The sequence below is a fragment of the Blennius ocellaris genome (assembly GCF_963422515.1).
Source record: "Blennius ocellaris genome assembly, chromosome: 11".
NCBI classification, from domain to species: domain Eukaryota; kingdom Metazoa; phylum Chordata; class Actinopteri; order Blenniiformes; family Blenniidae; genus Blennius; species Blennius ocellaris.
This window is the reverse complement of record NC_137660.1, coordinates 27,323,690-27,339,758: the sequence shown is the minus strand read 5'-3', so window position 1 is coordinate 27,339,758 and position 16,069 is coordinate 27,323,690. Positions and strand designations below refer to the sequence as shown.

Genomic DNA, 16,069 nt, shown 5'->3' with positions numbered 1-16,069 from the left:
TGAAATTTGCATAATATCGCATAATGAATTCCTGTTCTATTTAAGTATTGTGATTTCAAGGGCACTGATTGTTGCTATAATTATTGATGTAATTGATGTAATTATTGACTATCAATAATTATAGTAACAATGAGTACCCTTGAAATCACAATACTTAAAAAGAACAGGAATTCATTATGTGAATTTATGCAAAATTGACGCCCCAGAAGGGAAGGAAGTGTGTCCTCTCTCTCCCTGGTTTGTTTCAATTGTTAAAAACGGTGTTGCTCCAACCAGCCAATCAGAAATCAAACCCTATATTGTGTCATCAGGGGGTTTAGCCAATCACGATCAAGGTAGGCTCCTCCCCCCTTTGACTCCTCCCACAACACAGCAGATTCTGAATGCAGCTCCTGTGAAAATCAGAGAAAAGTTGGATTCCCTTGACGGGAGCTGGGACCAAAAATACGTCAATACTTCACAGCTGCGTAATGAAGCAAACGCCCTTGTTGGTGAAATCGTATACCCTTCGTTTGTAGTCGGAATCTGTGGGAAAAGTGTAAAATCGTTGTACATGTAACATGATTTATTGTGTGGGATGTACTTTCACTGGACTTCTGCATCTTATATACATTTCAGCAGTACTATTCCAGAATTTAAAGTGTTACTTGCGGCAAAGGCTGCTGAACGGGCCACCAGTGTGTCTATCATTCCACATTTTCTTCTTTTATATAATACCGTAATATAAATATTTCACATTTTGTCATTTTTGCACAAAATCATCATTGCACTGCAGCTGATGCTTTCCCAACTTCTCATGTCGCTATATGAGAAGCACAATGCAAAAGTGTTATTCTTTGTCATGATTTACTTGTGGCTACAAAATAAAAGCTTCACCTCATTCAATTTCCTTTTCTCGTGTGTACGTCATTAGTTTTGAGGAAAAAAATCAAGGTTACATAAACATATTCACATGGGTTGGGGGGGGTATATTGTTTCAGGGTGGGGCAATATCAGACGTATAGAAGCTGACACACTGTTGAAATCCTATATTATGACGCTGACGGGGGGGTGGGGGGGGGTGATCTGTGTGACAGTGATTTCACATTAAAGCGCTTCCATGTTGAGGGAGGAGAAAAAAATAAATACAAATAAAATCCCCTGCCGTTTGGTCTCATGCGGGCCATAAAATGTTTTCAAAAGAGGCATTTGTCTTCCCACATAAAGTACGACACAGGAACATCATTAGTTATTTATTCTCAGAGGCTGCACTTCACCACCTGCAACCTCCCGAGCTGAATAATGCAGAGGCGTTTCCAGCGCTCTCCTCCTCTGCAGCATCGTGCCGAACCTCCCCAGTCCTCCTTCAGTCCTCCTCATGCCTCCGTTCATTGAGAAATCTTTTTTTTTTTTTTTGCCCCACGGGCCACTGGTTACCGTGGTTTTCTTTAAAGATGTCAACTTGACCCAAAAGCGCCGATATCGAGGCGAGTGCATTCCGCCGCAAGTGAATCCTCGGCGCTCTACAAAGAAAAGTAGAAGAAATAGAATAAAGTGGGACGATAAAGAATCTTAAACTTGCTCAGCAATGCTTCCATTGTGACGGCAGTGAGCTGATTGATCCGATTTGAATGTTGAATTTTCATTTGTTGTTTGAGTGACAGGATGACCTTTAACCTTTCTCTTTTGGGAGCTCAAAAAAACAATTGCCTCCATTTTTTAAGATAAGAAAAAAAAACAAAAAAACAGAGGTAACGTGATGAAAGCCCACAAATGTGCAATTAAAAACACAATAGAAGGAAAAAAAAAAAGCTGTAATGCCACAACACACTAATATCTAATATCGTTTATCCCAGTCCATTTGACAAATTGGACGCTGCACACGTTTTTGTTTTGTTTTTTAAACCCGCCTTTTTATTTGCATTGTACCAGCAAGCGTCTCATTTGTTTCATCAAAAATATAAGTGCTGACATTGTTTTTTTTTTTTTGTTGCTCCTACACTGAAAAGAAAAATAAAAGAACGGCTGCAAAATATTTACAAGCCACCCACGTACAGCGGTTATCATGGAGGGGGGAGGGGGGGGTTTGGGGTGGGTGGGGGGGAGGGAGTACCTGCCTCATGGAAAATTCTGACCTTCAGAAGCTGAAAATAAAACCCGTCCTTCCCTGGTCATTGGAACGGCACAGGAAACGTCTCGAGATCAGATACGCGGTGGGAAGTGACATAACGCCACATTTATGTGAGGAATGTACGAGTGTCGCAAAGAAAGGCAACGACGGGATAAAACAATAGACGCTCTTGACGGATTTCCGAACACAACCTCGTCTTCTGAGAGGAGGGGCGCTAATTTATAACAACCAGACATTGAGAAAAAAAATATTGCAAACTGTGCCACAAAAAAAAAATAAAAGATACTCAATAATCTTGAGTTACCTCAGAGTATAAGACAGTGTAAAGACATATACACCCAGTGCATTCATCAGACTACAGTGCATGCAGACTCAAAACAACAATTCTTTCATAAAAAAAAAAAAAAAAAAATTGCACATTTCCTATTCACTTAAGATGTGATTTTTAAAAAAAAAAAAAAATTTTGTGTCCCTGTCGTCCAACATCATCTTTTACAGTAAAAAAAAAAAAAAAAAAGGCTGCCACCTGCTGGCGTTAAGGCATAAAGGCTGGTAAAAGGTCAACCAGCATGTGTTTTTCTAAAATAAGTTTAAATATTCACGTTATTCTTCAGTAAAAAAAATCCAGCATTCATTGGACTACCTGAGTAGGGGGAATAAAATAAGACACATACAGTAGGAAGTACAAGAATTGATTAAAATAAAAAATATACAATCCTTAGAATTTTTAAGTCAGTGATTTCACACATCTGAATCTTCATTGCAGTTCCATCAAGTCGTCAAATATTCCAAAACAAACAAACACCACAAAGTACGCATCCAGAAAAGGAGCGGTTACCCGGGGGAATGTGATTAAACAATAAATAAAAGTCGGTTAAAAGTCAATCTCTCTGTGAAGTCATTGCCGAGAGGGAAGGTAAAAACAGTGGGCGAGCCTGAGCCTATGTGTCGCGTTTGCTGTTTTTGGAGAAAGATCTGTGGGGTTCCAGGTTCTCGTAGATGGAGAGCGCGGCGACGTTCTGGTAGATCAGGTCCACGTTGGTCCCCGTCCGGGATCGGATGATGTCCAGGGCGCACTGGTTCAGGAACACGTACTGGTCCTACAGCCAGGGGAAACATGGACGGTGAGAACGTTAATAAATAAATAAATAAATAAAATAAAATAAAATAAAAAAGCTCAGTGTACGCCCCAGAAGTGAAGAAAGTGTGTCCTCTCTCTCTCCCGGCTTGTTCCAGGTTTTAAAAAGTGTGTTGCTCCAAGCGGCCAATCAGAAATCAAACCCTATATAGTGTCATCTGGGGGTTTTAGCCAATCACAATCAAAATAGGCTCCTCCCCCATTAGACTCCTCCCACAATTACTCAGCTCTGCTCTGGCACATGGCACCACGAGAGGAAGTACTTCCTCCATCTTCCCATAGATGGGCGTGTGTGTGTGGGCGGAGCCAGTCCAGCTCACACAGACACAGCAGATTCTGAATGTAGCTCCTAGGATCCAATATTGAAATTGAGGGAAAAAATCAAGGGAGAATTTCATACAAAGTGGATGAATAGTTTTTGCAACAGACGCTCATCTCCTTTGATCTCCTCCATGAGGTGCCTCTCCCACCCGCTTTGTATGGGACTTTTTCTTTTGATCATTCTTTGGGGATTTATTTGTAAACGTTTAAGCCGTTAACGTCCCAAAATCGAATCGATTGTTCCTTGGATGACGACAAATCACCCCTGCAGTTCGGGTGAGTGGTTTTTTTGGGGGTTTTTTTTGCGAAAACTTGGTGAAATACAAACACGCAGCCAAATACGTAAGCGTCGTTCGCTGAGTGAAAGTTCACGCCGTTTACCTCCGTCTGCACCATCAGGGCGCGGTGCATGCGCAGCTCGTGGACGACGCCGTACACGTCCACGATGTTTTCCCTCTCGATCTGGAAGATGAGATGGTCGACGGCTATGAAGGTGCCGGTGCGGCCCACGCCGGCGCTACGTGCAAAATAAGGACGGGATAAAAAAAAACAACAAAAAAAAAGGAGTAAATAAATTTTTAAAAAAATGGATCAGATTGTTTTTGTGTGTGTGTGCGCTGTGCGACCTGCAGTGCACCACGGTGGGCGAGTGTCTGGAGTACTGGTTCATGTGCTCCCGCACCAGGTGTCTGAAGCCGATGAGGAGCTCCGTGGTTTCCGGCACGCCGTGGTCCGGCCAGGCCGTGAAGTGGAAGTGACGCACCGAGCGGGTCTCCGCCGTTTTCACCTGGAGGATGCCAAAGCGTACGGCCTCAGAGCGGTGGTAGAAAAAAAAAAAACCAGGGCCTGGAGTTTTACCCTCAACCTTACATTTTTAATAGTAAAGTCCCTGATGGTCCAGTCCTCCAGGGGGATTTCAGAGGCTGTGGTCACCGTGATGTTTCCAAAGTGCTTCGTGGCCGGACTCCAGTACTGCTCACATTTGATCTGGACACAGAAGGGATTAAGAAAAGACGGAAAACATTGATAACAATTAAATAAATACTGTTTGGTAAAACAGATTTATGCAACATTGGTACCGTGAGCTTTGTTTTCCAATAGTTTGTTCTGAATCGGCGCGTCAAACACAAAGATGGTGGGCCGAAACAGACCCACCAAAACAAATCGTCAACGTTTCAAAGATTTCTAGCCAAATTTTTAAAAACACCCACAATGCAGTAGTGACAAGAAACTTTTTTTGGGATATTTCAAAGTATTTTGCCATTAAAATTGGCTTTATGTTGAGATTACAGTCATATTCTACACAAATTCGTTGTTTTTTTTTTTTTTTTTTTTTGCAATTAACTTTTTATTTGGAAAACACATGGATAGACACCATTTCACTCGTACAATTTCACTACAAATTCGTTGTTTTTAATTTTTTTAAATATTATAACAATGAAATAAACACTTTTTTTTGGTAAAACACTGATTTATGCAATATGGGAACGTTAGCCTTGTTTTCCAATAGTTTGTTCTGAATCAGCACGTCAAACACAAAGACGGTGGGCCGAAACAGACCCACCAAAACAAATCGTCAACGTTTCAAAGATTTCTAGCCATATTTTTAAAAAACACCCACAATGCAGCAGCGGTAAGAAACGTTTTTTTTGGGATATTTCAAAGTATTTTGCAATTAAAATTGGCTTTTTGTTGAGACTACAGTCATATTCTACACAAATTCATTGTTTTTCATTTTAAAAATATTCTAACAATGAAATAAATTCTTTTTTTGGTAAAACACTGATTTATGCAATATGGGAACGTTAGCCTTGTTTTCCAATAGTTTGTTCTGAATCGGGGCGTCAAACACAAAGACGGTGGGCCGAAACAGACCCACCAAAACAAATCGTCAACGTTTCAAAGATTTCTAACCAAATTTTTAAAAACACCCACAATGCAGCAGCGATAAGAAGCGTTTTTTTGGGGGGATATTTCAAAGTATTTTGCAATTAAAATTGAGATTACAGTCATATTCCGCACAAATTCGTTGTTTTTTATTTTGAAAATATTGACTTTTTCCATCATGTATACTCTCTCATCATGTAAAAAAAAAAAACATAATTAAAAAGTTAACATTGCACTGTTGTACCTGTCCGGCCCACACAAGATGAAACTGGGCTGCATGTGGCATCTAAACTAAAGGCAATATTAATATAATAAAAATAGCGAGTTTGCAATCGCTCCTTCCCTTGTGCGTCACTTCACAATAACGTTCCATTTTATTATTCCTATTCCATAAATCGACACGGAAGGTGTTTTCAGCGCTCGATAGGAGACTGTGATTTTTTTTGCAAGTGAACCGCAGCTCACAAACAGCCGCCCACAAATGGTGGCAAAGGCAGGAATAGCCCTCACCGTGTTGATGAAAGAGCTCGTTTTAACCTAAAGGATGCATACATGCGGTATTTTTTTAATTCTTTAGGAAAGCGTTGCTTGTGTTAAAAATTGTTCCTATTAATTAGGCAACATGCACTAGTGGTACAAAAGGACGGGATATTTGGCTTTTGGGTAAAAATTTCATGAAGACGTGATGAAAATGTACTCGAACCTTTATTGGTGAACTTGATGTGATTTAAAAAAAATGTGAAATATCCAACTATACAATTTTTCAGGGTTTCCTGATGAGGAAATTGCATCCTTCTTCAGGGATTAATACAGTATTTATTTTTGATTTAACTTAAAGGAGTCATATTATACAACTTTTCAACACATGAGTCTCATTTGTGCAAAAAACACTGTATTCAAATTGTATTTCCCCAAATCTATTTTTCCCTTGATTTCGCTCCTATTAGAATATTGGATCCTCGAAGCTACATTCAGAATCTGCTGTGTCTGTGTGAGCTGGTCTGGCTCCGCCCACACACACGCCCATCTATAGGAAGATGGAGGAAGTACTTCCTCTCGTGGTGCCATGTGCCAAGAGCAGAGCTGCTTAATTGTGGGAGGAGTCAAAGCGGGAGGAGCCTACTTTGATTGTGATTGGCTAAAAAAAAAAAAAAACCCTGATGACACTATATAGGGGTTTGATTTCTGATTGGCCGGTTGGAGCAACACACTTTTTAAAAACTGGAACAAGCCGGGGAGAGAGAGGACACACTTTGTTCACGTTACAGGTATATCACAGTTATTCGAAAGTGCATTTTCTATAATATTACCCCCTTTAAGTGCCCTTTCATGATATAAAATCACCCGTAGCATTTTAGGCTTGATTGATTTTAAGATTTTGCCCTTTGTTTTTAAAGCCCTCACTGGCCTTGCTCATCCTTGTTTATCAGAAATTCTATAATGTATGAAACGCCGAAAGAGAGTGACGATCCATAAACCAGCTTTGGGATATTTGGGAAATTTTAGGTTCCCCAAATATCCCAAACTACTTGTGAGGAGCTGAAGTATCGTATAGCTGTGACTGTTTGTACGTTGGAGGAACCAAAACTGCAAGAGAACCGCTTCGACTAAAGTAAAAAAAAAACATGGAGTTCCGTCATCGGACCCTACTACTTTTCACAATATACACTGGGAAAAAGTAGATTGAAGTGGATTATAGTTGAACGTGTGGAAGGTGATGCGTCTGTTAGCGGACTGTTAGCGGCGTGCTAGCGGCCCGCGGCGCTCGGCGTCGGCACTCACTCGTCCCTGTTCGTTGCAGCGGGTCAGCATGACCAGCGTCTGCGCGTTCTTCTCCCAGATCATCCTCCAGAAGTCGTTGACGGTGGCGGGCAGCGGGCCCTGAGCCGCGATGAACTCCTTCCTGGAGTTGTAGCCCTGCGCGACGACAACTTTAAAAGACTTTCGTACGAGGGCAACGGGTGAAGCCCGCGGGACTTCCGGCGAGCAAAAGACAAAGTTACGAAGGACGTGCCGCCGTTACTGGGAGATGGAGAGCGTCAGTACGCACCGGAATGTAGTTAGCATTGATGTAGTCGTCGCTCGGACTTCCACGGATTATAGAGAGTTTCACCCTAGAGGAGTCGTCTAGGAGGGTAAATACAATGTTATGAGCAGGAAATGCACGACGGCGACTTTCTACATCGGGGGGGTCGGCAACCTCCGTGACCCAGAAACCAAAATTTCCACTGAATATACTTTGTCTGGAGCCACAATTTTGTAGCGACGGTTTAGAACGTCACACTTTGGAGTTTAAAAAAAAAAAAAAGTTTTTTAATCTGTTTTAAAGCCATTTTAGTAGTTTTCGCTGTTTTCACTGTATTGACTCTTTGCCGTTTTTAATTGTATTTGAGGCGATACTTTTAAATGTTTCTCTTATTTTGTTGTTGTTTTGGGACTCTTGCAAATTAGGCATTTAGAAATGGTCTTTTCCTTTTTTTTTTTTTGATTGATTTTAGGCATTTCTGATTTTTTTTAATGTTTTTTTTTTATTTTTTTTAACATTTTAACTTTTTTTGTTGTTGTTTTTAATGTAATGTTAGCCAGTTTAGCTGCTTTATGTTTGCTCTGCTATTTCCAGCCATGACATCAGAGTTCTTAAAAAAAAAAGAAAAATTGGACAATGTTTTTTAAATGTTTCTCTTATTTTGTTGTTGTTTTGGGACTCTTGCAAATTAGGCATTTAGAAATGGTCTTTTCCTTTTTTTTTTTTTGACTGATTCTAGGCATTTCTGATTTTTTTTAATGCTTTTAAAAAAAAAAAATTACATTTTAACTTTTTTTGTTGTTGTTTTTAATGTAATGTTAGCCAGTTTAGCTGCTTTATGTTTGCTCTGCTATTTCCAGCCATGGCATCAGAGTTCTTTAAAAAATAAAAGTAGTACAATGGGCAAATAAAATGACAAAAACTGTTTTTAAACATCACATTTTCCCGCCGCTTCAGGGAGCTATTTGGGCGTGGACAAAGAGGTTGCAGACGCCCTGCGGGAGATGTCGGATGGTGCGAAGCCCAAGCGGAAACGTTGGGAGGCGCAGCGTGCCGGGTGGAGATGGAGGAGCAATAATGGCGGCGGTGGCGGTTAAAAAGCAGCAGAGGATGTTTTTTTTTTGTCTGTCGGCGACTCACAGGGAAGAACGTTGGTATAGCGGTTCTTCGGCTTGTTCTCCACGAACAGGGCATGTATTTTGGCCTGAGCGGTCCCCACGGGCTTCAGGTCCTGATTTTTTTGAAACGGAAGAAATTTTTTTTTAATAGTTTTACACCTCAAACGCTGACCAACCAATAGAGATCATTTGGAGTCTCTCTCACCTCGAATTCCTCCGCGAAGCCACAGTTGGAGTCGGCCTTCTGCTTCCTGAAGTACGCCTCGTACTCCTCCACCCTCACCGGCGCATTCCTGTGTTCAAAACAAGAGTCGTGAGAAGAAAACCCAACAAAAACAAAACACTCCAGACGTCGGAATGGACTTTTAAATCATTCATACTCACACTTTGGCTCTGGAGAGAGAAAGAAGAAAAAGGGACAGAGCAACAGTTACGGAAATAACTTCGCCCAATTGGATTCAAACAAAGAATAACGTAGCAATGGAAGAACAATACCTCAGGGATTGGATCTGGATTTCTGGCGATTCTTTTTTGGACATCCTGTTAAAGAGACAGAGCAACTTTATTAGTTAAAAAAAATAGAATAAACTATCCACTATTGTATGGGACATTTTATTCTGCAGTTGTTTTTGGCGATTTATCCAAAAGAGCAACATATTCACAAAATTTCCATGCGATTTGATATGTTTTGTGTGTCCATGCTCCCAACGGTGTTGAAAAACAAAATAAAAAAGAATGAAAATACTATTAATAATAAAATTTCACAGCCACCGAGGCTAATTATCGTTAAGCCCCGCCTCTTAAAGGGGCAGGCACGAGAAAAAAAAAGGTGAGAAAATGGGACAAAAATCCAAAAACCAGGTTTGTTAGTTGCAATGGAGAAAAGGCGGAAGTCACTTTCGGCGACGGCGAACGCGACAAACCTTCTCCAGAAGATGACGAATCCGATCAGGACGATGAAGAGGACGAAGAAAATCCCCAGCGTCGATCCCACGGCGGTTCCGATGACGACTGATGAAGGTGACAGTGCCGTTAAAACCGGCTTGCCGCGAGAGAACGTTCAACTAGCGTGCAAACCCCTAAAGAAAGTTACCCGGGTCGACGGAGAGCGTCGCATCGAAGACGAAGTCCGTGAAAGAAGCCAGCGACTTTCCGCCGTCCACGAGGCGGTTCCGCATCGTCAGACGGGTGAAAAGTACGACGGCGCATCTGTGGGAGCAAACGACACGCGGGTGGATTTTTGACGGATAGCTATAACGTGCTACGCAAATATACATCCAGATCGTGGTTCGCTCGTGTGTCTTACTGGTATTTGGTCTTGGCCTCCAGGGCGCCGTTGGGGTAGCCTTCCCACTGGGCGTCGTTCCCTACGTGTAGACTCAGTTCCCGGCTGCTGCGGGACTGCTGCAGCTCTGCGACGGTGGCCAGATACACCTGCGCGGTCCCATCTTTAAAATCGTCGTACGTCTTCAACAAGTACTTCCGACAATCGGAGCAGGGACCTGGAGGGACAGAAATCAACCCTTAGATGCACACGTGGGGTCAGAAATGACCCCAAGCAGTTCCGATGGAATCTTCTATGAAAGTTGAATTCTTAGCAACTCTGACAGTCCCACTTACACTTGTGATGTCATCTAATACACGTGCGTTACTGGGTAACAATGACCTCCAGGGTGGTGAGACTGCTGACATCAGATGTATAAGTGAGACATTCAGAGTTGCTAAGAATTAAGTTTTATTAGAAGATTGCATAGGCACTGCTTGTGGAAGAGTGGGGTCATGATACAAAAACTGCAATTTCTTAAAATTAATGAAAAAATAAATACAAATACAAATGGTCTCATGTCACAAACATGTTTTCTGTGGAATACCTAGAAAATGGAAATATTGCAACTCTTTGTTTTAAAGATTTTGAAGAATAACAAGCCAGTATATTGCCAAAACGCATTGATTTGAATTGGGGTCATTTTTGACCCCAATTCAAAACAGGGGGCTATGAGATGTCACGATGACAAAACATTAAAAAAAAAACGTGTGAACAAGAGAAATGTGGGTGAAAATGAAATACCTGAGAGAGTCTTTGTCACCAGCAGGCCAACGTGTGTGATCGGTCCTTTAGCCGGGTCGAACAGGGTGGAGTTGATCCGGACGGAGAACTTGTTGTGTCCCTGTACCTCAGTTTGAACTTTTAATCGATAGTCTGACGGGATGGGCGGGTCTTTGTTTTTTCGTTAAAAGGAAGAAAGGAAAATAACAGTTACATTTTGAAAAGCAGGAAAAAAAAAAAAAAAAAGACAACTAATGAGATGTGCAAGGATGCACGACGTCTCACTGGTGATCCCCGTCGTGCAGCGGAGGACCTCCGGAGGGCTGGCTCGTCCACAGCTCAGAGTTTCAACAGCGATCTCGTATTCAGTGTTATGACGGAGGTTGGGAATGTTGTGACTGCAACATGTGGCGTTATTCTGGATCTCGGTGTCAGACACTGAGACCCGGAATCCAGAGTTCCGGCCGTCGGGTTTGAGCCAAGACAAGTTGATCTGTGCATCGTCTTCATTTGGGCCTCCGCACGTCGCGCTTTTCACTGGACTTGCACCTGCACCGGGAGAAATAGGGAATAATTCGCTAAGTCCACGAATAAAGGATATTATATTAGAGAGTATTAGAGTGTTCAAACTTGCTGTGCAAACATCCGTCAATCAATTCAACGTTTATTTATAAAGTCCTGTGCAAACACTCAAGTGCGTTTCAGTCAAATCAGAGGGTGAAATTAGAGTAAAAGGAATGAAAAGAGAGCAACAGTCAAATGTGCAGTGTTTCAACACAGGAATGAAATAAAATGAGATGAAATGAAATAAAATGAAATGAAAGAAATGTAAAACATTAATTAAATTAGATTAGATTAGATTAGATTAGATTAGATTAGATTAGATTAGATTGGATTGGATTGGATTGGATTGGATTGGATTGGATTGGATTGGATTGGATTGGATTGGATTAAATTAAATTAAATTAAATTAAATTAAATTAAATTAAATTAAATTAAATTACATTACATTACATTACATTACATTACATTACATTAGACTAGACTAGACTAGACTAGACTAGACTAGATTAGATTAGATTAGATTAGATTAGATTAAATTAAATTAAATTAAACCATATAAAAAGCCAGTCTGAATATATAGGTTTTGAGCCTGGATTTTAAAAGGCCAAAGTCAGTAATGGTGTCTATGTCTATGAGACAGTTTGTTCTTGAGTCTGGGGGCCAAGGATGAGCAAGGCCAGTGAGGGCTTTAAAAACAAAGGGCAAAATCTTAAAATCAATCAAACTTGTGTCATTTACTGTGATATTTCTCTCATTACTTGAGAAAATATGTGGATGCTCGCAAGAGAAATAAGTGTATTGGAAAGGAAAAGGATCATACGAGTGCAGTTGGAGCTCCGCCGTGGCTCGGCCTGCGTCCCGTCGAAGGTCTCCGTGGTGACGCTAACGTTATAGTGGCTTCCCGGGTCCAGCTCGACCAACGTATACGTGGTGTTGTTGACTATGATGCTCGAGGCGCCATCCGGTCCCTCCCAGGTCAAATTGTACCGATAACCGTCTTTGTAGTCGTCGGGTTTCATCCAGTCGACCCGGACGAGAGCGTCCCCCGCGGCGGTCGTCAGAGACTGCACGCTCAGCGGTCCTGATGGAAAGGCGTGTCAGAAGATCAAACGTCGACCGCAGTAGGGGGTAGAGACGGTCGACTTACTTACTTGTGGTGACATTTTCATAAACTTTCAGACTCTCGAAATGCAAACGTCCCACAGTCGACACGGAGATGGTGAAGGGCGTCCCGGAAGGAAGGGAGTCAAAAGCCGCGGCGGTCGTTTCAGAACTGATGTTCGTGACGGTCCCCTCCGGCAATTGGACGAGAGTCACCTGGTAGATAAACTGTGCGTCTTCCATGAAAGGAGCTTCTGTCCAGCTGAAGTGGATCGATCCGGTCGTCTTTGTGAGGATGGTGATCGGCCCGGGAGGGTTTGGAACTGCAGAGGGACGGTGTGACATTAACTGACGAACCACCGGTTTTTCTCCCACTGCCAACTTTACAAACGTATATTTGTGCATGTAAGTGATAGACTTTGAATGCGAAGGCTTAAAATCATCGGTTGTTTTGTCATATTAATGAATTACATACTGACTCACCTATTTATTAAAAAAAGTTAAACCCCTTAAAATCAAGCAGGCTTCGCAACCCTGACATAAATCTTTGGCGCCCCCCAGTGGGGGAGGTTAGGTTGGAAATCACTGGAGTGGAAGACTACATAAAGAGCCTGTGATATAGATGCTTTTGGATTTAATTTTCACTTGTAAAACAGGGTAAATCAACATTTATTTTTTTTTTATGAGAAATTCCCTGAGTAACTTGAGGATTGGGAATCGAACCCGCAACCTCCGATGGCGAAATGCTCACTCTACCACAGCCACATTTTTCCGTTTATACCAAAGCATGTATTGACAGAGTTTAACCTGGCGGTGACACAACTGAAGACCTCAGTTGACGGACTAATTCGCGATTACTCACAAGTTGCATTTTCCTGTGGATCGGACGCGGCGCTGAAGGGTCCGCTGCGCGCGACGACCACGGCGCTGTAACGCCTTCCAGCGGAAAGGTTCTCAAACAGGCAGTCCGTACTGTCACCGTTCAGGTCAACAGACCGCAGCTGCATCCATCCAGGTGAATCGAGTCTGCTCAGATTCACTTGATATTTCTCCACATTCCCCTCCGGTCTGGACCACGACACCCGGATAGAGTCATTGGACTGAGCGGACATGGTCGGCCGCACCGTCTCAGGCTCTGATTTGACGGAGGAGCAGAGGAGGACACGTTAAAGCAGGTCACGGAAACGAGAAACCAGAACGACAGGGGGTAAGGGCCAATCCCATTTCTCCCCCTTAGCCCTTCACCTTACCCCTTCCCCTTTGAATTGTGCGTTCACGAGAGTCTAAGGGGTGTCCCATTTCACTACTTTGCAGAGGCGGAGGGGTGAGGGGGAGGGCTATTCACCCCTCGAAATGGAGCGTTTACAGTTGCACACTTTAAACAGAGGGGTATGAGGACAGGGCGCCGAAGGACTCGCATTTCACATATAGACGCTTCTAAAGTTCTATAAACCTGTTGTGTTTTATACTCGTAAGAACGGCAGTAGCGCTGCCGTACGTAGCTTCCGTGTGTGTTTGTTTGGTAGAGACCGTGTTTATAACATTTTATTATTACACTGTAGAGTTCCAAAGTCTTCTAATATGGGTGTTTTGAAAACAGGGACCCCCGAGCAAACAAGGAAGCTCCTCCGCTTTAACATGGTGAATGAGGAAATATTTCTGAAGTCCAAATACGGCGCAAAAAAACTGAAGTAAACCACGTCTCCGTCTATTTCTTCTCCTTGGTGTGGGAAAGGCGGAAAACGAAACAAAGCAGCCAAGCTGCTGCAACACGTTGAATTTGGGACGGCGTGACGACGCTCCTGCTGGAAAATCAACAAACATCCACGGCTCAGCTCGGCTGATGGAACGGCGCCGGGTTATGATGTCATAACTGTGAGACGGAGCGAGGGGGGGGGGGGGGGGTGAGCAGAGGGAGAGGGGGGTCCCAAATCTAAGGGCTGAAACTTTTACCCCTTTGCCTTTGCCCTCATTTTGGAGGGGAAGGCGGAGCCGGAGGCGGAGGGCTAAGGGGTAGGGGTACAAAATTGAATTGGGATTGGGCCTAAGTCTCACCCGTGTACGCAGACGTGCAGAATCTTTCCCCCATGAGGCCTCCCGCTTCAACAGAAACGCAGAAGGTGCAGTTGGTGCCGGGGTCGAGCCCTGAAATCTCCACAGTTTCCTCCGACAGGTTCTTCTTCTGGTAGCTGCAGCCTGTCACCTCCACCGAATAGCGATAGTAATCCTTGTACTGGGGCGGATTGCTCCAGCTCAGGTGTACGGCAGTCGTGTTCAAGGTCTGAGCAACCAGCTGCTGAACAGGATGTGGACCTACGAAACAAAAAAACAAAACAAAACAAAACATTGCCATGGTGACGGCTAAAATGACGTACGAATTGATGACGTACGAGTCACGATCGGGTGCTTTGTACGTAGGATTTGAAGTGAAGTGTGTTTTGGGGTTCAGTTTACACAACATATACATGTGTGCGACTTCATTCCAAAAACAACAATAAAAAAAAACATCACCCTCTAGTGGCCTGGCATTAAAACTGTACCAACTTCTCTCTTTTTTTTTTTCCTTATTTCATTCAAAAGTAAAAACAAAATAAACAGTCTTCGTTGCAAAGCTCCCAGTTCTCATTTTGAACGAAAGCAGCAGAAGAGATTTACTCTTATTACATCTGACCATTAATACCGTCACAATCTTCAACATTCTAAATATATACATATTTTCAGATATTTTTTTTAAAGTATTCTATGTACAGTACACACAAAAAACAACCAAAAATAAAACAATTAAATGACACCCAAAAAAAAGATAACCATCATTTTTATGTTTGCCCAAATTTTTCATACTTTTCACTTCACGGGCCCTTAATTGCTGCGTCGACTTTCAGTGTCTACGGCGTACGTACGCGTGAAGTACGACGCGGTGGCGGGTTCGGCCTCAGTGCCGTCGGCCGTCCGAGTCGTGACGGTGAAGTTGAAGTTGCTCCCGGACTGGAGCCCGGTGATCGTGATATTCGGAGACGACACCGTTCTCGGATTGTCCTCGGACTTGTTTGAAACCCACACCGAATACAAGTAGTGCCACTTGGCCTCCAGCTGACTCCACTCCAGGGTGACCGTATCCGTGGTGACATTTGTCTCCCGCAGGTCGGTGACAGGATACGGCCCTGACGGCACAAGGATGACGGATTCAAAGCGGATCGATACTTATGAGAGTCCCTGGAGCTGAAGGGGTGTTTACCGGCTGTAATTACACTCATTGTGCTCTTGATCGCATCTGAATATTTGAGAAAATAACAAGGAAATGATATTAACTGATTATGTCTCGCTTGAGGTTCGTTGAAGCGAGAATGAATCCATTTTTGTGCAAATGCAACTCCACATTTTAATTATTCATTTGTTCCACACGTCAATAGATATGGAAAATACAGATATTTACAAAAAAGAAATATATATTTATACTAATGCGAATCTATCTATCTATCTATCTATCTATCTGTCTATCTATCATCTATCTATCTATCTATCTATCTATCATCTATCCATCCATCCATTTATCATCTATCATCTATCTATCTATCTATCTATCTATCTATCCATCTATCCATCTATCTATCCATCTATCCATCTATCTATCATCTATCTATCCATCTATCCATCTATCTATCATCTATCCATCCATTTATCATCTATCTATCTATCTATCTATCATCTATCCATCCATCCATTTATCATCTATCTATCTATCTATCTATCCATCTAT

At 42.5% G+C, this 16,069-nt stretch overlaps 1 protein-coding gene across 1 annotated transcript in view; it reads right to left on the bottom strand.

Annotated features, from left to right (window-relative positions):
* Positions 1 to 1,953: 1,953 nt before the first annotated feature.
* LOC308136453 (receptor-type tyrosine-protein phosphatase eta-like) overlaps positions 1,954 to 16,069 on the bottom strand; it is a 17,072-nt gene continuing 2,956 nt past the window's right edge. Inside the window, exons 5-23 of the mRNA XM_080504792.1 lie at positions 15,213 to 15,473; positions 14,368 to 14,625; positions 13,175 to 13,447; positions 12,363 to 12,635; positions 12,032 to 12,292; positions 10,933 to 11,196; positions 10,669 to 10,818; positions 9,907 to 10,102; positions 9,694 to 9,809; positions 9,524 to 9,611; positions 9,096 to 9,140; positions 8,806 to 8,893; positions 8,623 to 8,713; positions 7,507 to 7,583; positions 7,239 to 7,373; positions 4,440 to 4,556; positions 4,196 to 4,356; positions 3,951 to 4,086; positions 1,954 to 3,210 (exon numbers count right to left, since the gene is read on the bottom strand). Of these exons, the coding sequence (XP_080360918.1) occupies positions 3,052 to 3,210; positions 3,951 to 4,086; positions 4,196 to 4,356; positions 4,440 to 4,556; positions 7,239 to 7,373; positions 7,507 to 7,583; positions 8,623 to 8,713; positions 8,806 to 8,893; positions 9,096 to 9,140; positions 9,524 to 9,611; positions 9,694 to 9,809; positions 9,907 to 10,102; positions 10,669 to 10,818; positions 10,933 to 11,196; positions 12,032 to 12,292; positions 12,363 to 12,635; positions 13,175 to 13,447; positions 14,368 to 14,625; positions 15,213 to 15,473 (3,149 nt within the window). The 3' untranslated portion in view covers positions 1,954 to 3,051. The remainder of the gene's footprint in view (positions 3,211 to 3,950; positions 4,087 to 4,195; positions 4,357 to 4,439; positions 4,557 to 7,238; positions 7,374 to 7,506; positions 7,584 to 8,622; positions 8,714 to 8,805; positions 8,894 to 9,095; positions 9,141 to 9,523; positions 9,612 to 9,693; positions 9,810 to 9,906; positions 10,103 to 10,668; positions 10,819 to 10,932; positions 11,197 to 12,031; positions 12,293 to 12,362; positions 12,636 to 13,174; positions 13,448 to 14,367; positions 14,626 to 15,212; positions 15,474 to 16,069) is intronic.